Source organism: Amblyomma maculatum, chromosome 5, assembly GCF_055883805.1.
Source record: "Amblyomma maculatum isolate TAMU_Amacu chromosome 5, ASM5588380v1, whole genome shotgun sequence".
Taxonomy (NCBI): domain Eukaryota; kingdom Metazoa; phylum Arthropoda; class Arachnida; order Ixodida; family Ixodidae; genus Amblyomma; species Amblyomma maculatum.
Window position 1 is genome coordinate 128144427 of NC_139348.1, and position 22482 is coordinate 128166908.

A 22482-nucleotide genomic window follows, 5' to 3' on the forward strand; every position below is an offset into this window, starting at 1 on the left:
CATTGGCGTACAAAAAACAAATAAGATTTTTCTGCAGTATTATTTCGTACCATGACTTTCATTGCCAATTGCAGGGACTGAATAAGAAAAGTCCGATTCACCTCGCTGTGTTCAAAGATGGCATGAATGCACACTTTCATGTAAACGCATGCGAGTAGTCGTAAGAATTGGGCAGTCTACGTTAAGAATTAAGATGCATGCCAGCCAGAATTCCAAATTTTTTCGAACGCCTGCACATTGACTCTACATGCTCTTATAATGATCTGGATTACAGCGGATGCTCTAAACGCATATAAGCTGGAAATTATGAGTGCTATGTATATTTGTCGACCTAATACGTCAAAATCGCGGAACTTCCAACTACAAAGGTGGCGTTGCCAAAGATGAGGTTTCATTTTTGTTCTTGGGACGTTTCCCTGACTAAACTTCCAGCTTCAATATTTCAGAAAAACCATCGTGTATGCTTTGGGGATTGACAAATGAAAACATCAAAGAAGAGAAAGAGTGTTTTGTAACATTTCAAAAGCTATGTGGGAAAAACAACTTCGTTATATGGGCTCAAAATCAAAACAGCCTGTAGCATGACAAACTGGCATAGAAAGGAAGAAAAAACTGAACAGCAGGGGATATAAACGTTCACGTTACTGCCTCGCCGTAATGTTTCACAGTTTTAATTACATGCCTGTATGCCGTAACAAGTCTAACTGAATAATAAATTTGGCAACAAATATGTGCTGTGACTGCATTATTGACCACAAAAATAAAAAAGCCTTAACGCAAAAGGTGCAAGTTCTTCGTCCGGTAAAATTAAAGATAACTGTAATTCGCGGCTCATTGTACAACTTTAATGGTTTCTTACTTTTTCAAAGTGTTTTTTGTAATCATGGTTAGGGTATCACATTTCTTGCATTTATATTTGCCGCCTGTAAAAGTGTAAAAGCAGATAGGCTAGTCGGTTCATCCCTAAAAATATTGCACTGCGAACAGCGTAACATGCCAGTCGTAGGTCATCTTATTTGTGTTTGTCGTTTGCCCTGCTACAATTGTTTTGTACTTTCGTCACTATGTTTAACCTATAAGTGAATATATATTCGCAGTTATTGAATGTCACGCGCTACGTACGTTGCTGAAGTAAGCGCATTGCGAAAGCGCACAGAAACCGACGGGTAGACGCAGCAGCAGTAACCGACGTACGCTTCGGGGGGCTGCCGGCAGATGTCGCAGCCACCCCGTTTGTACGGTGTCGTGCACTAATTTTAACATGCACTACACTAACGTTTTACTGTTATATGTATTAGTACACTCATGATTAAATGACAACATAGGCCTTTCTGTAACTATGTAATATTTCAAAGCACACACCGCGTAATTTATCAAGGGATTAACTTCTGCTGCGCAGTGAGCTGATGAGTTTTGGCTCTGTAGGTTTGACTGCATAGCCACAAAAACTTGTTCGGGAGTATAGGGAGCCTCTTGTGCTCAGTTGTAAAATAAGTGTCTTTCAATGTTCGAAAATCATTTTCCTCGTGTCGTTAGAAATAATTCTTTTCACTCCGTGAAGCGACTAGTTTCTATCAGCACGGCTTTCCGTTGTGAGAACATGGGCAGTCCGGGCGACGTGGTGCTTTATAGTTGCCAGATAAAAAAATCTTTACTGCGCAGTGGTATTTGTTATTAAAACAAAACTTTCTTGCCTTTAGAATAAGCTCTGCTTTCAATAATTATTTTCATGCCGATGATGAAATCGAACCTTGGCAGCGATTGCTGCCACCTGGGATTCCAATTAAATCATCGCAACTGGTTCCCGGTGCTCTTCTGTCATTGTTCCGACATCTAATTAGGTTGATACCAATCTTGCTCGGCTGGCTTTACCATGGTTGCGCCTAAACGAGAATATCAAACTTAAAATGCGATTCGCTCACCGCCGCTCTGGGCTACGTCAACAGTTAAAACTTAAGTACACCAAACGACATGCATGGTCGGTAGAACAAAGCTTCATTTGCAAGTAATTTATCACGCAGTGCTGTTTGACATGCCGTGCTTCTCGCGCGGAAACATGCCCTCAAGCATCGTCCGAACGCAGCACGGAGTCAACATGCCACGCCAGCCACAATGTCTTCAACCTCTCCGTGGATTCCTTGCGCTAGGGTCAAGAAAGCGTACTCAAATTTATTATCGTCTTGAATAATTAGCACAGGGATAACGGAATGTCTAAAATTAACCCTTATTGAGGATCGCTGAGAAGTACCGAGAAGCTGGTAGGAGTGATAACTGCTATACCTGCACGTTGCTCATTACAGGTGTGCAGATGCAGTCGGCGGTGCGTCGCAGCTCATCTGATAACCTTGTATACATTAGCCCCTCTGAAAAGGTGGCGCCATAATTCATTTCTTCATTTCATTGGACACAAAGTGATTTACAGTAGGCAATTCTATCAGTAACCCGCTTACTACGGCGCTTCTCAGTCTCCAAGCGTCGTCTTTTGTGGCGCCGACGCGAAATATTATAGGCCTAGCGACGAACAGAGAGCGCGCTCGGCCATAGCGCCCGCCCGCCGCGCTCGCTGCGGGCACCGTTCCGGTAAGCTCGCTTCATCTGACGTTGATTGAACTTGTCTGACTTTATGATGGGGCTGAATCCGGACCATTTTCGGCGTTTCATTGAACAGCACATCGCGCAAACTAATCTGAAACTACGGTGAGGGGTAGCAGCTACTGTAGGCGTGTGCGTTTCGTTGCGCCTTTGGGCGATACTCGCAGGTTATAAAAACGAGCTGGGGTGGTGCAGTGGTAAGACGCCCGACTACTGTGCCGGAGTTCCCGGGATCGAATCCCGGCCACGGCGGCTGCGTTTCGATGGAGGCGAAACGAAGAGGCGTCGTGTGCTGTGCGATGTCAGCGCACGTTAAAGATCCCCAGGTGGTCGAAATTACTCCGTAGCCCTCCACTACGGCCCCCCTTTCTCTCTATCCACTTTCACTCCCACCCTCATCCCTTTCCTTACGGCGCGGTTCAGGTGTCCACAGAGCAAGTGTGACAGATACTGCGCCTTTCCCTTCCTATGAACCAACCAACCAACCAACCAACCAACTAGGATTACATCCTATACAATGTCTATTGCATTTGTTGGTACTGTAAAGGGCAGTTGATAAAGCGGGCGAGCTCCTGATCGTTTCGCACACGGGGGCCGATTTCCGACTCGCACAAATGTGCTGGCTTCGCTTTCGCGGTCGACGTACTCTACAGCGTCTTTCATAGCGCCGTTTGTTTCGGATCTGCTCGTTGTTCGAACGTGTACGGTAAGTGTACAAGGTGTTGTTCGAATATTCAACATTTTAATTCTACTTGTCAAGCGCCTGAAGCGACGCACACGCCGAAACAGCGCCGGCGCCGGCCTTGATATTTGGCACATACATACGAAGGGGGATTGGCCAGGGTTCAGTGTGGACTGCCAAATGTAATACACAAACTGAATTAGTGTATTAATTTAAGTAATTGACAACCAAACAAAGACAGCGTTTTTCTTCTCCCTCTTCTCCGCCTTCTCCTTCTTCATCTTTTTCTTTATCTTCTTCTCCTCCTACTCCTTCTTCTTCTTCTTTATTGCTGTTCAAGGTCAACCGTGGCGACCGGCCGTTAGTTACGCGACGGCTCGAAACGTGGCGCAGTATTGCTATCACAATAAAAGGCTGAAGTGAAGGCGGGAAGTTGGAAAAGAAATTAGAATTATATGGACACCGAGACATACTGGCACGGACATTGAAAACGCAGCCGTGCAAGCGGGTTGGCTTGCTGACAAAGTACAACACCCCAAACCCCAACTCTATGACTAACCCGATAGACTTAAATCCTTACCCCACAATGCTCACTAAAGGCTCCTCTGCCAAAGCGATGATGCCCAATGTACGCACGAAAACTAACGGTATATGAAGCAACACCAACGCCAGTGTTTGACTTCACGAAAGGGCTCACTCGACCACAAGAGATATTTCTCAAAAACGTAATAACAAACACAGCGTACACAACACACATACTTGAGGATTGGTTGCTCAGCATACACGCAACACTCGAACACAACATAAGCACCCACTGTCAGGAACCGTGTGCATCAGATCTAAAACATCTTATATGGCGTTCTGTATCATTTTGGCAAAGAAGAGACAAAATGACGAATATTCCACACGACGACATGCCCACCCTAGTATATCAGATTCTATCAAATTTGTTTGTTTGTTTTGTTTGTGGGGTTGAACGTCCCAAAGCAACTCAGGCTATGAGAGACGCCATAGTGGAGGACTCCGGAAATTTCGACCGCCTGGGGTTCTTTAACGTGCACTGACATCGCACAGCACACGGGCGCCTTGCTTTTCGCCTCCATCGAAAAGCTGCCGCCGAGGCCGGGATTCGATTTTATCAAGTACCGCAGTACAAAATTTCATTGCTACATACGGCAGTGAGAGCGGCCTGCTTCGAGTAGTGTGAGAGAGGTGGTGGGGGTGGTGAAAAAGGTAAATGTTTCAAAAGGGGTAAAGGTATGCATGTGCCGGATCTTTGAAGATCCGGCCCTTACCAATACTAGGTCGGGTCCCTAATACGGGACCCCAGTGGCATCGACCGCTGTCCGGGCGCGCCAGACCAAGGTTGTTTGGGCCTGCAGGTCATAGCAGCCCAGCAGGGTCGCCTCCTAATCCTCTGGAGTGGGGTTATGGTAAGGAGGAATATCTGGGTTGAATGGGCAAGCCCATACAATGTGATAGATCGAAGACTTCTCCGCACAGTGCGGACAGCTGCCGGTGGAGGAAGGATTACAAAGTTTCAGTGCTCCCGTGCACAACAGAGGGTCGGTATAGAGATGGAGTAGAAGCCGCTACTCCGTCTTAGATAGACCTTTACTCGGGCGAGAGTAAAGTGTATGGCAAGATTGATAATAAAAAGAACAATGTTTTTAAAGGAATATGCGGGTTCAAATTCGGGACCCTGGTCTAGAGGGTCGCGATGGGAAGCCCGGAAAGAAAGCGCTCAGGTAGCGGTGTCGTCTGCCTTATTCCTCTCGAGAACCATGTGAGCAGGAGCTCATACTATGTTCCGGTGAGAAGGGTCCCCGGTATATGGGCAATTTTGAAATAGTCGGTAGGCTAAGTATGGAGCCTAGCCTTGCTCGACGTTCCGACAGGCCCCTTGCGAGTCGGAGATAATTATTTTGGAATCAGTGTGGGTAGCTGCTAGCGCAATGGCGACCTCCTCCGCGTGAGTTATGTCGCGGGCACGGAATGTAAGCCCGTTAACAGTGTTGAGCTGGTGAATCACTGCGGCCATCTACCATCCCCCTTGCTGTGGGACGGAGGCGTCCACGCAATAAATGCCTTTTAATAAATGGCAGCTTAGGGCTTGCGCCTGCGCTAGGCGGCGGCCATTGTGATCTTCACGTGCCATGTTGTTAGGAACAGGGCATATGTGGAGCGGGCATCTGCACTCGAAAGGGAGACATACATGCTTGCAAATTACGAGCGCTGCGATGGAGAACAACAACGAGAGGGTAATGACAAGGACAGGCGCTACTATCAACTTCGCAGCGCTCGTAATTTGCAATCATGTACCAACTAGCTCGACTTTCCCTATTACGTACATGCTCTTCCATAAGGGTGGTAGGTTGGATGTATAGCAGGAAAACCAGGCGGCGACCCGACAGTGTCTTATGTTGAATTCTAATAGTAGATCCGGAGCAGATTTTTCTGCTCTGGCCAGAAGATTGCTATTTTAATGGCAGAACGGGAGCCTGAGTTGTCTGTTTTAATGACAGATCGGGATCTCGCGTCGATCCCGGATCGCTCCATGGAGCGACAATATTTGCTCTGCCGAAATCATCAGGTTTAGCCGGAAGCCAGCGTGACGTTGCACCCTCTTCCTGTTCACGTCACGACCGGCTGGGGCAGCTCCGCGTCACGTCGTCGCAGTGCTTCGCAAAGCGATGGACGACATTGAAGCTGCGTCTCGCCGTGCGGAGCTAATTCTGGAGGAAAGGTGCAGTAGCGCGCGTTTGGATGGTACGCCATCGCTCCTGTTGCGTGGCTTTCCTTGGCGCGCATTCAAGTGTAGGATTGGAGATGGCAGGAACGCCAAACAAGATGACCTTTCGCCTTTCACGCAAGGAATGCTGGGATAATCCGGTTGATGATGATGATGATCCCGTCGCGTCTCTTGCTTTTCTTGCACTAAGTGTTCCCGTAAGAGCGAACGCGTGCCAATGGCAAATATAGAGAAAGGGATCTCAGCGCGACTGAGGCGGTCCGTTGGTGCTCCGGCCGAGCGCTGATGATCTTCCATTGGAATTCAAAATTAGAAAGACATGTGTATTCATTGGTTAAGTGAGCCTCTGAAATATTCACCATGCTGAGGCCCAGTAGACGCTCGTTGGAGGTGTTTATGGGGAGATCGAGGGCTCTCCTAAATATTTTGCCCTGGATCACTTCGAGTGCATCCTCGTCTTGTTTTCGAAGGTTAATATAAAGAGCCGAATACAGAATTCGACTGATCACGTATGCATGCGCCAGCCGCAAGGAGTCTTTGCACCACAACCCCCACGTTGGTTCTCGACTTGCGCACAGATGAAGCCGATGCTACACCGCCATCCCTCCTAACTCCCTAATTACTCGAACAGCTGCCAAGAGCCATCTCTTCATAAGCTCTCATTTGTTTTATTTAAGTGCTTAAGTGCCTTGTTTTATCTTAAGTGCTGATTTGTAAACAATTTTATAGTAATCATAATTATTAGTTTATAGGAAACGAAAGGCGCAGTATCTGTTACATGTGTTCTGTGACGCCTGACACGAGCCGTAGAGGGAGGAAGGAAGATGGAGGTGAAAGTGGAAACAGGAAGAGGCTGGTTGGTTGGTTTGTGGTGTTTAACGTCCCAAAGCGACTCAGGCTATTAGAGGACCACGGAAAGTTCGACCACCTGGGGCCGTATTACGGACCGCTCTATAATTGAGAGCGCTCTCAAACGCCCGCTCCTATTGGTCGCCGTCGCCATCTTGAAAAGTTGCGTCACGGGATGCTGCGATTGCGTCGCGGAGGCGAAAAAACAGATGACGTCGCGCACCTAATTATGCCCGTAGTTTTAGACTATTTTTGTAGAGCGCGATGAGACGGTCTGAAACGTTTTAGAGCGAGTTATAGAGCGAAAATGGCGGCGGCGTCCGCGGTGGAGTGGTGTGAGTGGTGGCTCCGGCGCTGAAGCGGCAACGCCGGCGCGAGCAACGACGAAGGGAGGTGTGTGAGAATGCGTTCTACTTGTTCGGCGAGTTGTTCCGACGCCTATTTCGACTTGAAAATGCGAAAGCGGAATGGTGGTGCGATGAATGCGCCGATGAACTGTGATGAAGCTCGCAGTCGACCGCTCTTGACGGTGCGGCTGTCATGCGTGCTTCGTTCTTTTTTTTTTCTTTTTTGCCTCCGGAGGATTTCGTCTCCGCAGGTAGTCGGCTTCTCATAACTGATGGTGAGCAAGTGCGTGCGTCAAATGGCTGAACTCAACTACTGCAAAGTTGGCGCTGAAGGGTGGTTGGGCTCCGCAGTGCGCCCAATGCAAAAGGCGGAGGCGACATACAGTGCAAAACGAATGAAAACGAGCGAGGTTGGTAGTGTACGCTCAACCGCGTTGCTTTTACCCGTGCTCGTTCTAACTGAAGCATTTGTGTGTGAGACGTTCGTGTGGACATAAAAGTTTATTTTGCCTGTGCTCCGCGATCGATCTTTCTTTTGTTTCTGTTTCCTAAAGAAAAATAAACAAAGAAAAATAAACAAACCCCCGATTACACTGCTTTCGATATGATTCCTCCGCGCATTTAGGACAATCACACAATACCTTGACATGAGACGATGCGCAAAAGCCGGCACTATAGCCGTGGAATCAGCTGTTTTACTGAAAATCGCCATTTTTACGGTTTGTTTACCTCTGCCAGCGCGCCCTCGCGGCAAAAGAAGCTACCCACAAGAGCGTTTAAATGCAAAACTGCAGCTGCTTCTTGATTTTTTTGATGACATTGAACTTTAAATGTGGCTTCTTGAAAATATAATACTTTAGTTAATTTATTCACACGCTATATCTATAAAAAAGTTAGCAAACGGCTCTTTGACGTGCGAATAAACCTGTTGCCGTAAAAATAAGCGGCCCGGGGCGGCACCCTGGCGATCATTGGTTGATTCCGATTTTTGTCACGCGTTGACGTCTCGCCGAGACGTCACGGCGTCGTCATTTTGACGTCACGCTCTATAACTTTAGAGCGAGAACCGTAATTCGGCCCCTGGAGTTCTTTAACGTGCACTAACATCGCACAGCACACGGACGCCACTCTGTTGCGCCAGATTTATTTATAGGAAGGGAAAGGCGCGGTAACTGTCTCACTTGTTTTCTGTGGACACCGCAACCGCGCCGTAAGGGAAGGGAGGAAGCTTGTGGGAGTGAAAGTGGAAAGAGAGAAAGAGGATCCGTAGTGGAGGGCTACGGAGTAATTTCGACCACCTGGGGATCTTTAACGTGCGCTGACATCGCACAGAACACGGACGCCTCTTCGTTTCGCGTCCATCGAAACGCAGCCGCCGAGGTCGGGTTCAAACCCGGGTACTCCGGCACAGTAGTCGGGCGTCTTACCACTGCACCACCCCGGTTCTCACAACCAAAGGAGCTATGCAGGCACACGGATTGTTTAACACAAGAATGTGTTCATTTTTAATCACCAAGACAACTTAGATCGAAAGACCCGCCTGCATAATGCTCCTTCGCCGGCATCAAGGCGATGGGAGACGGTGGGATGCTAGACACGTGGCAATAGCATGAAGATAACAGTGCTTACAATGTTATTATCGAACAGACCTTTTATACCAAGCAGCGTGTAGACGTTTAGGTAATAACATAATCATGCTGAACAACATAAACACACGAAGCAGATGATTTGTCTTGTACATTTCTTTAATAACAGTATAAACTTGAAACCAATGCTGCCAAAGTGCCACTGTCGTACCGAAGAAAATCACTGGTTACACCTATTGCTGCAGACTTTCAGTGGATGATTTCTGCTTGGGTTTGAAGAGTTTCTTGCAGTCTTCATTTTGTGGCAGTAAATCCAGGATATCCAACTTCGAGACAGACTGCAATTCTTCCAAGCACTTCTTCTTGTTATCGGGGCCTGTCTCGGATACCATCCAAAGCATGGCTGCAGGAAGGCCTGAAAAATTAAAAATTTGTGAATTGAGAAGGAAAAACGAATGTATAGAGGACTCTAAGAAGAATAGGGTTAATGCGCCAGAAAATATTTAAAAACAAAGACGCATATTTTCCTGAAAATGAACAAAACAAGTTGTCGACGATTATTATAGTCAGGAAGAATACATTTAGAACAACTCCCCAAGTGATTGAGTCCGGTGGCATGCTTTGACAAATAATTCAGAAGCCATATCCGGCCAGCAATAGCCTGCTCTGTTCTTTGCTACGCATCGTAGTTAGTTTTTCAAACGACCTCTCAATTACCTATCCTTTTCACTGTTTCCATTTATTATTCGCAAAACATATATCGTCGTGGGAGCCACACTGCTTTACGTTCCGCACGGCCATTACTCCGCTCGGTTCTCTATCTCCACGAAATGCCAGTGTAGGAGGACACTATACGTCCGCTTTGCTTTCTACAAGTTGCAGTAGGCGGTGCTTTGCTCAAGTAGCTGTCACATCTTTCAAGTTGTCACATGTAAGAGGCCCAATATAGAGGCTTTTTGCGAGAGCAAAGACGACCACGATGGCGAAAAGGATTACGTGGACTAACGCAGGATCAAGAAGATGAAGAAGAAGAAGTCGGTGACATGGCTAGCGTTGATTGGTGAACAAATGACGAGGAAGACGAAGATAACGCTGACGTGTATCAACGCGATTATAAAACAGGCGCGATATGGAGAGGCAAGGGGGTGGAAGCTATAGAAGCGGAAGCTCCGGGGTTTGAGGGACGCCTTGGCTGGGAGTGAGCAATGCCGACTGCTGTACTGGTGCCCTCACGTTCTACGGCACTACACCATAAACTCCCTGCTGTTCTCGAACCGGTTCCTGGGATTGAGTGACTACTCAGCCACCTGCTACGTCTAGGGGGCACCTCCAAAGTTCGTACCACCGTCCACCTGCATCGCCCAGGAGGTTCATCATAACGCCGCCACGAACGCCAATGTTCAACCCACGCTTCAACAGCAGGTCGTATGTTGCGACCAACAAGAGCAGCTAATTGTAAAACTAACGCCACCTCGACGCCGACGCCAATGCCTGGACCCACGAAACGCGTCGCCCGCTTCGAACTGTAAGCTCGAACGCTGTCCTTAGTGTGAAAGTGGAACGCTGTCTTAGTGTGAAGCAGTGTCTGTCATTAGTCTTTGTAGGTTGTGTTATTTTTTGTTAATTTTGTCTACGTGTTAGCATCTGTGCATGTGTGTATTTTATGTACGTCCGTGTGGGTACGGCTGGCGCTTAGTTCATGCTTTCAGCATGAACGTTCTTCGGAGATCTGTGACCCAGGTGGCCCTTTACGGGGAAGAGAACTCCGAGCATACCAAATTCTGGAACCGATACTTAAACCTGCGCTTTAAACGTGCTCACATGCAGTCATTACGCATGCCTCATAACTTATTCCCTAGCTTAGATGTCGTACCCGTGCCGCTAGTAAGCTCGGTGGTTCTTGCCTATAATCATGTTCCTTGCCTTATAACACTACGTGATACTGTTGGTTGCTAGGTTTGGTTTGTGGGGTTTAACGTCCCAAATCGACTAAGGCTATGAGAGACGCCGTAGTTGAGGGCTCCGGAAATTTGGGTCACATGGGGTTCTTTAACGTGCACTGACATCGCACAGCACACGGGTACCTTGCTTTTCGCCTGTAGTGAAAAGTGCCGTCGAGGCCGGGATTCGATCCCGTATCCTTGGGAACAGAAGTCGATGTGTGTTAGTTGGTAAGCACTTAAAAAACCACCTCATATTGCACTTTAGCGCAAGTTATTTAACTTGTTTGCTGTATTTTATTTCCTCATTGCTGTTAGTCCTTCGCTGGTGTACTCCTGCATAAAAATATTCTGCATAGACTGTGGTGTTTCACATGTTATACTTGTTTACTGCGGCCTGTCCCTTCAAAGCCCACTGTGTCTTTGGCAGGCCAGTCATGAAATGTTGGTTTAAAATTCTAAGAGTTAGTACTATTATCCTCTACTCGGGCAGTCAGTAGTATCTAGCTAACTGTCCAACGTTCCGGGCCTATACCTGACTTGTTATTTGGATAATATTTATATGCAGCTGTCGACTTCGTTCTACAGCTGTCATCCTGATATATTTTTCGTATTTAAATTCATTTTTATCTCATGTGCACCCCTTATATATATATGGCTCAGCGACTGTTACCTGAAAGGGACGGCAGCGGCCATAGAGATCGATGCCGACACGGCCAAAAGGGCGGCTGGGGCAAGGCAATGGCTGCAACGAAGCGGCTGGCTGGTAGATTGGGTTTTCCGATGTTGGCAAGCGGTACAAGATAGGACGTATTGACGAATGATGCGCACCGACCTAGATTTTCTAACGCTTCGAGTCTGCTTGTATTTTTCTGCACTGAAATAGTTTGTGTGAGTACAGTTTCCGAGTAAAGTTAAGGAGAACAAGAACTGCAAGGTGCAATCACATCACGTGTCTTTTTTTTTCTCCTCCAGTATTCACCTAGTGATTATCAGGACGAGAGCCACTTTTCGCTTGTAAGATGTAACACTCCCAAGAGGAGAACACAATTGCTGTGGCGTAGCTCCGTGTAGACCTAGTGACCGAAACCTTATACGCTCAGTTTACATATAGCTAACGGTTTTGTTTTCTCAGCTAACTTCTGTTTGTAGTTCATTTGGCTGATACGTATACAGCGATTACCTCAGATACTGTGGCGGTAGCTAAGCCTGCCATGGGTTTAGGTACCAATTTGACGATTGACAAACCACCATAGCTGGAAACTGTGGCCAGCAGGTGTTGTCGACGGTAGCACAACGTTGACGTCAGGCACTTCGCATCTGTGTATATATATATATATATATATATATATATATATATATATATATATATATATATATATATATATATATATATATTGTAGGGGGGGTGTTTATTCAGTCCACGCAGAGGGATTCAGCTACTCAAGATGAATTCGCAGCGGAGCGTCAGGCGTATCGAATCACGAAGACAACGACCAACTTCTTCGTCCTCGAGAGCGCCAGCACGCGATGCATGTCAATGGCAATAACAATCAAGATTACCACACTACAGTTTCCTCCCGGGCAGAGAAGGAGCCATCCTGGCTACTCATGGAGCCGAAAGGACAGACGGATCGTAGTATGGCTTGATTCGGTCCACATGAACTATTTCGCGTCCACGGCGACGCAAGTCCGCAGAGGTCGTAACGGGCTCAACTACGTAGTTGACGGGAGATGTTTTTTGAAGGACTCGGTATGGACCGTGGTTGGGAGGGGTGGCGATGTCGAGGCAGTAATCCGGCATGGCGGACGCAGATGGCAATTTGCGGCTTCTTAGTTCCAGGGTGGACGGGAACGTACCCAGAAGCACCTCCACCAATTGTACAGGGTGTGTTTATTCCGTCCACGCAGTGGGATTCAGCTGCTCAGGATGAATTCGCAGCGGAGCGTCAGGCGTATCGAATCACGAAGACAACGACCAACTTATTCGTCCTCTAGAGCGCGAGCACGCGATGCATGTCAGTGGCAATAACGATCAAGAGTACCACACTACAAGATATATATGTATATATATATATATAATGGCTCAAATACGAAGAACTAAGATATGCGGAGTGCAAATTAAGTTTGTGAAGCCATATACATTGCTTTTTTATAAGGCATCAAAATATTGAAATATTTCTAGAGGTTGTGCAGGCTACTTTCAGTGGCATTGAAATTTAAGTAATCAATCTACCGCCTGCAGAACGTTGCAACATTGTCTTTACCGATTCAATCGTGTAACATGAGGATAACTTCACAAGAGAGCATAATTTAATCAGTTTCTGCCTCTTAATGTGTAATAGTAACGCATAGTAACTAGCAGAATAATCATGATGAGGGTAACTGACTATAAATAAATGATTGCATGGCTTATTCGCTTTAGGGACTGAAGTCACTGTCATTCTAAATTTTTTACCCTGGGTTGACTTGAAATAACAAAATCAGTTGAATGTCTTTTACACTGCAGAATATATTGAAATGGAATTTTATGTTAAGAAGGGCAAATGATATCGATAAATATTTGCCCTGAAGCTACAACGGGGCTATATAGGGCAACTGGTAAGATAGAGAAGGCTTAAATTACCTCAAAAATGAGGATGTTACATTTAATATTTGTAGGGTACGTTATATCTGCCGAATGTTACCCCTGTTTATATATAGTATAGTCGCCAAGGAAGATCTGCCTAATCTATTGCAGTGGGCGTTAGACATTACACAGGTTTTACCTTGATCACTGCTTTCACCCATTACCACAGCGTCAGCGGCGCGTCCGGGGTAGATCGCTTGGCTAGTGTGCGCTTTGAGACTGAAGCTCAGGTGTTATGAGGGCGCGCATAGTGTACCCAGGGGTGTCTATCAGGGTGGCCACTGTTGAAGCGAGTTTGACAATTAACCATCTTGCGGCCGTATTACTCTTAGATTATGCCAAGTGTGACAAAATCTCTGGGAGTATTATGAAAACGCTCAGCAATATATTGAATTGGGTAAACCCGCTTACAAGGCACATTGGTACATCCAGTTATTTCTCTGACCCACTCTACACGCTTCCTATTTCCTAATGGTGCAACTACATTTTTTGTTCCATAGAACTCTGCATTATCCTCGCAGTAATTTTATGCTGTCTTCGGCAGGTAGAGGAGAACTCGACAGGTTGCGCAAGTTGAGAGAGTAGGAGACGATGATCCTATGACGTTCAACGAGGATGAATTATATTTACAGAAGGAAAATAGTATACATTGGCAAGCTGCAAATTACAGTAATTAGAGTCACACAGACAACTGTAACTTAAAACAAAATACTCTCACACATAGAAGTCACTCTACAAGCCCTTACTTTTCTACCGAGCATTTCGGTTAAAGCCTAGGGACTGTAAATACGTGCTAAGCACGTAGCCTCAATCTTGACTGCCAAAATGGTCCGAGGACCGCTTTTTGATGACAATCATCAACAAAGACCCGAGTGCGGTCATCTTAGGTGATCCGCCCCGAAAATAAAGCAGCCAATCAAATTATTGAAAAACATGCCACAACACCCGTGGGTTGGGAATAATCTTGGACCCCGGTCCTTAATTACGCCAAATAAAAATACAACATTCAAAACCCACACTCTCTCCACTCGCTGGTCCCCAAACCCTCTCACACGGCGCCTGTCTTTCCCTCCCCTCCCCGGCGTGTTTGCGACGCGCCCTTGCAGCTGACGCCTTTGTGAAAGGAACGCCGCGGGGTATCTGGAGACTAGGCCACCCAGCCGTCACATTCGAGGAAAAAGGGGGGGGGGGGGGGGCGGCACTGTCCCAGAGCAGTGTACAGTCGCCGTTACTCGCGTCCGATGTCTGGTGACACAGCGGGAGGCCGCTGGGCTGATTCCCTACTTGGGAGGGCCAAGGGTCGCGCCTATTGTCGCCTTCTGCAGGTGGTGGTGGTGGTAATAACTTTATTAAAACAGAGGAGTTTGGGGCATGCATGTCCCTGGGCCCCCGCACGGCCCCACTACACTCAAACGTTCATGTTTCTATGGTTCATGACGTCGGCAGCCCAGTCTGTGGCGATCTTCTGCCGAACCGGGTCCTCAGAGTGCAGCAGGGTCTCCCAGTCCTCCCAGGTGGTAAGGTGCTCTAGACCCCGCGGGGGAGGATCCGCCGGGCATTGGAACAGGATGTGGGCGAGGGTGGCAATGGAGTTGTTGCAAATGGTGCAGGAGGGATTGGTGAGGGTGTGGTGGTAGCGAGACGCACTGTAAGGGGACGGGAGGGTGCGCGTTTGTAGTCGTCGCCAGAGCGTCTGGTGGTAGTTGTCTAAAGATGGGTGAGGTGGAGGATAGAGTAGTCGCTCGGCCCGATAGGCCTGCGTTAGCTCACTGAAGGAATGCATGCGATCACGCGTGAATCCCCGATCGGAGGCCGCCGGCGCCCGGTTTAAAGAACCTCGGGCTAACGCATTGGCGGCCTCGTTACCGGGATTCCCGGATTGCGCAGGCACCCATATCAGCTCCACATAGCGGGGTGGGTTAGCGGCGGGCGAGCTCAGTATACTGAATGCAGAAATGTGAAGTCTACCACGCACAAAATTTAGTAGCGCAGTTTTTGAGTCGGAAATTATGTAGCGTGCTTCCGTGTGTGCAAGCGCGTAGGCGATGGCTGCTTCCTCGGCTGCCTTCGAGGAGGTGACCGAGGGGACGGGGACAGTAGCAACAGGCTGCAGGAAGAATTTGTGACGGCCAATACCGCTCCCTCATTCGTGCATGCGGCGTCCACCCATACGGCGTCCGTTTCGGAGCCGTAGTACTTGTGGAGCGCCACTGCTCGGGCTCGGCGGCGTTGCTCGTTATACTGGGGGTGCATGTTGCGAGGGAGAGGCTTGATGAGAAGGTCTTGGTGGATGGGGCGAGGTATGGGAAGGAGGGTAGGGTCATTCGCTGGGACACGAATGTCTAAAGTCTCCAGGATATGGCGACCGGTGCAGGTTTTGGTGAGACGCAAGTATTGGGCTTGGCGATGGGCCTCCACAAGCTCCCCAATTGTGTTGTGGAGGCCAAGCTGTAGAAGGCGTTCTGTGGAAGTATTAATTGGGAGATGTAGGGCCGTCTTGAACGCCGTGCGCAACATGACGTCCAAGGCGTCCACATTTAGTGAGCGCTTGTGGCAGTGCAAAAGGCTTCATTAACGGCGTTTCCCTGCACCCATGCTTGGCGCCACGGCGGGAGATCGCTGGACGAGCTGGCCGTAAAATGGTTCGCAGAAGCGTGCCGCTGTTGTTCCCGGCAGATAAGGATGCGTCTGCCGTTCGTTTCTTGGCGACGCCTCGGGGAGAAGGGACGAAACAAACCAAGCATCTCGCGCGCCCCGCGGGGCGCATTCAGCGCCCAAGAAGAGGGGAGAAAAGGAGGAAAAAAAAACAACAGCGCTCGCTCCTTGGCCTCGGCGCGTGAGCGGTTCTACCGCCAGCCAGCTCGACTCCACGTGCGAGTCGCTTTTCACTGCGGCCTTACACTCACCTTAAGTAGAACCCTCTTCGTTAACTCTACGTTTCAGTCCCATAGATGATTAAGGAATAACAGCGCGGAGACGGAGGACAAGTAAGGAGACATTACCTGCGCTGTCTTCCTTCCTTGTCCTTCTTCTCCGTGCGGTTATTCCTTAAACATGTACCAACTAGCTCAACTCTCCATTTTATTGATCCAATAAAGATGAATAGAGGTAAGATGCAACTGTTGTTATACTTTAATTTTGAGCGATACGGGCAAGCTGGTAGTCATAATCTGCGATTAGTTTCCAAATACGCTTCGTTACAATCTTACTCTGCTAGTAATTTACCTTTCATGGTCCGGATCTGCGGTGACTACCTGTCGCAATGTTAATTTAAACAACGCGAACAGGAAGACACAGAGAAATATGAAAGGAAGCCACAGTACAATCGCTTGTACTGTGGCTTGCTTTTATCTTGTCCTGTGTCTTCCAGTTCGCGCTGTTTAAATTAACAATGGATGTTTACCAAGTCGCCCAACAAAGTGTCTTGGTATACTTGTCCTAAGTAAACATATTTCCTTACTGCCTCCAGGTCTTCGCTGCCTATTGTAAACGTCGGTTTCTTCCCGCGTGGGTTTCCTGTCATCATATAAATCCTCGCACTGTTCAAGCCATATGAACCTGAAAGTATGGCCTAGAATGAAGTTAATACAAGGGTGCTGGCAGGCTGATTCTGAAATTACCGTCGCTTATTAAAGGATAGGTTTGAGTAGACAGCTCGTACCAAATAATACCAGTTGGGCGAATTGGTGTCGCGCTGTTGTTATGGATCATCGTGCCAAACATAATGACAGGCAGCCATACGTCCGGTGAGTGAGTTTCCATGCGATCTACAGCACCAGTGACCACCTACCACAATCATGTTCTATTTTCTGTCATTATGCCAACGAAGGTACCGATGCTGGATTTGGGGCGAATGGGGCCTTTAAACGCTTCAGAAGGGAAAATGTTTGGGCGTGTTGGTTAATCGTTAATACAGTGAAGCGCTCAAAATCACACCCTCCTCGTCCTTTGTGATTTTGAGCGCTTCACTGTAAAGACTTTAAACGCTGTCACGTTAAAATATGCACGTCGTGATCATTGAAGGACTATGGTAGCCACTGACGCATGACGCATTTCAAGCGCATACTGCACATAAATAAATGTAAACTGGCGCCTACCACACGCTTTTGTCTGTTGCTTTTTCCTGAAGAAGTGACTACACATTTCCCAGAGAGCAGATAGGCTAAACACACAAATGTTATGGAGCTGCAACTCGCTAATGAAAACAACAGGGCAATTGTCTACAAATAGAAATGTTCGAATGTGTCTTTTCTAATAGGCCACGGGACCGCTATTCTTAGATCGTCTTAGGCGCTCACATATTGTCGCTTTGTTTCCCTGTAGGCAACGTGAGAATGTCTGTGACGTTGCTACTTGACCCGGTAAGTAATAGAATGAATGAAGACGGAGACTTCCATATCACGGCTTTAATTTGTGCCGCTCCCAGATATGAGGCATGAATGACATCGATGTGCCGCCCTTTTTCAAGCTGTTAAAATATTTCAGATTATTTACTGTATATACGAAATCACCGAGAAAATGTTCACCGCTTCCCGCAGGCGCGCCTAAATATTGAACGGCTTCCCCCGTGAAGTTTTTGGTTTAATTTAGTTTGTTGGTCTATGCGGTTTATTGTCTGTGAGCTACTTAAGTTATGAGAGACGTTGAAGGGGAGGCGATCAAAAATTTCGACCACATGGAGTCAGAGATGTGAACTGATATTTCTTCAGTTCACTTCAATCACCTTAAAGAATCCCTTCAGGGTACTACATAAGCAGTGGGTTAATGTCAACAACAATTAGTACATGTCATTGTGTTACTTAGAATATTGTACAGCAGCTGAGGATGAATATGGACACATGGTAAGGGCGAAATTGATGGGGAGGGCAATCCAGGTTATAGAAATGCGGGTCAAAAAGGAACCTGAAAAGATGGCAGCCGTAGAGCACATGGTCTCCTTGCCTTTTAACCCTATCCAAAAGCAGCCTCATGAGCCGCGACTCGATTCCGCCTCCTTTAGCACAGCAGTCGAGTGCCCTAACGACTACGCCAAAGCGGCGGGGTTGTCGACGAGAGGCCCTAACAGAAAAAAGTGTATATTCGTCCCTCGAATTTTTGTTATTGTAGTATTTGCTACACTTCATCAAGCAGCGAGTTCCACTTCTCTATTGTTCACGAACATTACCAGTACTTATACCTATCTATTCTGTCGTACATGGGTGGAATTTGGTCTTGGTGAACGTTTACGACTGTTACATGTGCTTCATTATGTGCTGTTGCATGGCCAAGAATAATGATGTGGAGACTACATTTACACTAGATTTGCTTCAGCCTTGTTAAAGGAGAGATAAGTTACGTTTGTTGGTTGAATATTTTTTTTTTGTTCTGCCCATCTAGTTCTTATTGAACAGGTTCCTTTAGAACGTGGTTACGATTTGAGGTGGTTTTGAAGGATGCCGCTTTCTAATAAGTCCAATTCCTTAGTTGCCTTTCATATATAACGTGGGCCTGTGCAAAATTAGGGCAATGTAATTAAATGAATCTAACATATTTCTTCCTGACATTGCCAAACCATTGTCCCTTTTCTGGCTCTACCGTTTGACCGAACCATATGCTGGCACATGGTCGAGCGTCTTCTTCACTTTCTAGCTTTGCCTCATTAAAAAGACTAGCTGTGTTGCTTTGCTGGTTGCCACGTTTAGCGGGGACATTTGGTGGTGGTCCGGGTAAAATTCCTGTACGTTAACCAAGGAGACATCAGTGACGCTGCTCAGCAACGCACAGAAGCCACTTCGCCCATAAAGCGATGCGCAGCCTCCGATGCCTCCAACCCGAATTTGAGCCACTGACCGCATCGGTGCGGCCCATGACATCCCTACGAGTCACCAGATAAGTCAATGTTCCGGCTAAACCCACAGTTTGCTTTCTCGCACATCAATCACCGCCAACATTATAAGGTGACTGGTTCGAGGAAGTGGAAAACTGTTTGGGCAGTTTTGACTATGTGGCCGCGTTCACTCAATGATAAGACGAGCGGAAGCTGATGAACGTGTATTTCGGGCTACAAGACTCAGCCAAGATATGGGTGAAGAAGCACGAGACGTCCTTTACCAACTGGGCAGCTTTTCGCCGTCTCGCAACATTCCAGTCGAGCACGAGAAAGGAAAACGCAAAGATTGCCGTCAGCTGAGATTTCAGCAATCATATGAGAATGTGACGATTTTTGTCGAGGACATGACGTGTCTTTTCAATTGGACCGAACCTGCCATGCCTGAGGCAACGAAGGTACGGCACCTCATGCGTGGAGTGAAGGAACAGCTGTTTGTTCGCCTCATTCGTGATACTCCAAAAACTGTCACAGATTTCGCGGACGAATTTATAAAGTATGGAATGCTCTTTGCAGAAACGGAGTGCCCAATACGATTGTGAAGCAAGCATATGTGTCACACAATACTGTTAGCCCGTTCCAGCAGCTAGAGACGAGACACTGCGTTAGCTTGTGAGGAGCATTATCCGTGAAGAGCTGCAAAACTTCAACTTGGATGCTCCATCTGCAATGATTTCTTCTAACGGGGACGTCATACGTGTTGACATCATTAGCACCACTAGCAGAGCCATGCATTATGACTTACAGCGATGTCATACGGCTACTTGCCCCCGAGCCGCATGCGTTCCGTCCCGTTGCGCAACCATCTCCTCGCTACGTGCGCCCTGTCGAGCCACAGCAGGACCTGAGTTCCGCTATCAGCAAAGCGCACTTGTGTCACACACCCAAAGACTGCCGCTCTGTTATCACATTGGGATCCTGACCATATTATTCGCAATTGCCCAGCCAGAGGATAGGTTTGAGTGGAATTCCACCGAACACACCTCGACCGCGCTACGGTGAAAGCCCACAGCGAGTCGAGGACTACCTGTCTGCTCATGAGTTTCAGTCGACGCCACGGCAACGGCAGTCGTGACTATCATCATTCCCGAGGCGCTCTGCTTCACCCAGTCGATCTTCCTCCTCTGGGCAATTCAGAGGTACGTCCCCTCGCAGGGTAAACTAAACATGGCGATTTTCGGGATTGAGGTCGCCGCTACAGCTCAGATCGAACAACCTCCGACCGACGCGACGCACCGAGCGGCGACGACCAGAACCGACGAACTTACCGAAGTGCCGCCAACGCATGGTTTCCGCTGAAATTCATGCGCAGTTTAGAAATCGGCCTTCTTTTTTTTAAGTTGATCAACCTTTATAAAAAAAGAAGGCACATTTCTGAACTGCGCATGGGTTTAGATATGACGCTTGAAAGCATATACGTTGTGTTTCCTTCTATATGAATTTCAGCCGAGAGTCTGCGCTTGTTGTGCACCTTTCTCGTAGTTGTTTTTGTGTGGGCAGTATACCTTAGGGGGGGGGGGTGGTAAGATATTACTGTTTTTATCTGAGCGCACTCTTCTGTTTCTGTTAGCCGCCCCACCGGATCCATGGTAAGAGAATTCCCACCCAATAGAGATTTTCATTTACAGCCCTGTTCCTCCTCCCCATACCCCTCCCCTGCTTTACTTCTTCGGAAACCAAAGCACATACAAAACCTGCAACTGCTTATAGCGCTTTCAAAGCGAGGACGAAACTCCTTGTCGAAATGTTGAGTTACGAACTGAGGCTCACCCTCAAGTTTGGTTTGGTTTTCTGTGACACTGTTTTGTCATTTTTTCCCCCGGTCTTCCCTGTACTGAGCTCCAGGTTATTTATAGGAGACCCATCAAATCTGTCCTAGTCACTAGCACGCTAACATACGTGCAGCCTTAACGATTATTCGCGGTAGCGAAATGAAGGAAAACAACAATCCAGTAACCAAAACGGTGAAAAGCTTGCGCGATTTGTTGTGGTGGGAGCAGCTTCGGCAAGCGATATTTCAAGCTAAAGCAAGATTTTGCGTTATTTCACCGAGGCACATTTTCATGGAATAAAAAAAATGGCTATATATGAATACTTATACTCCAAACATCTTAGTTGAAAAAGCGTAGCTTTGACATATTTACTTTCCTGTCATCATTGCTAAACAGAACAAGTAGGCGTACTTACCATCCGCAGCCCCAATGGGACTCAGAACAAAACAGTTTTGGTCACCATATGGCACTCTATACATCTCCATGTATGGGGTCTCCGTTCCTAATTAAGAGAAAAGTTTTGTTCATCAGAAACGAGTTCAAAGTCATAGACCGCTAATACATAAGAAAATATGTTGGTTCACACTTAGGTAGATGCTGGAATAGCACATTGTGTTTGATTTGCCTACAGAGGTCCGACTCCATGCTTTTATTTTTTTTTTTGCGCAAGCTTGCCATAATGCATATTAAAGAAACTCGTGTAACCTATTTTCGGTAAGGAACCAGAGCAGGCTCCCACTCTTGTCGTGGTCGGTGAGCCATTTAGAGAAGTCCTCTTCCCTTGTGGTTAGTCCCACTTCGCGCAGAATCTGTGTCCTTGATGCCCTTGTCCCTGCACAAGTCCACAGCAGGTGGCGAACATCCACGTCTGCAGCTGGTGTGGAACACTTCGGGCATGTGGTTAGTCCGATGTCTGCGAGAGATTCCCATCGGCATGTAACCGACGGGGTAAGGGCCGCACCAGCTCTTATCCTTCTAATGAAAACTTCTTCCAATCTCGTTAAGTTATGAAGGAGGGGGAATGTACACGGGGGAATGAGGGCACGTGTACTTTTTTAAAAGAGGATGCTAAGATGGGAACAGCGGAGCGGGCAGCAAAGGGAGCCTGGTGGGGGGCGCATTAGTGTTTGGAACTTCCCGTGAGGTGGTCAACTTTTCTCTGCTAAGCGTTCTCAGGGTCGTCCTGTGTCCAATGTATCTGGATGCGTATCTTTGTTTTTTTATTGAGTGCGTAGATTTCCTGGGTTACACATAGCGTGTTTGTGACTTTCTTCAGTTGTTTTATGGCGGCTAAGGAGCCTGTATAGATGTGGGCTTCTGTTATGGAATCTATTTTATTTATGGACTCCATAGCATCTCGGATTGCATAGAGTTCCATCACAAGCGGGTCTGGGTATTCCGAAACATATGCTTGATGTACCTTTAGTTCACTGTGTGTTGGACGAGTAGCTGCTGTTCTAGCGCCAT

The 22482-nt window shown here is 47.4% G+C and overlaps 1 protein-coding gene across 1 annotated transcript in view; it reads right to left on the minus strand.

The window, feature by feature from the left end:
- Positions 1-9041: 9041 nt before the first annotated feature.
- LOC146189518 (uncharacterized) overlaps positions 9042-22482 on the minus strand; it is a 110458-nt gene continuing 97017 nt past the window's right edge. The window contains exon 6 of the mRNA XM_084605291.1: positions 9042-9223. Within this exon, the coding sequence (XP_084461417.1) occupies positions 9042-9223 (182 nt within the window). The remainder of the gene's footprint in view (positions 9224-22482) is intronic.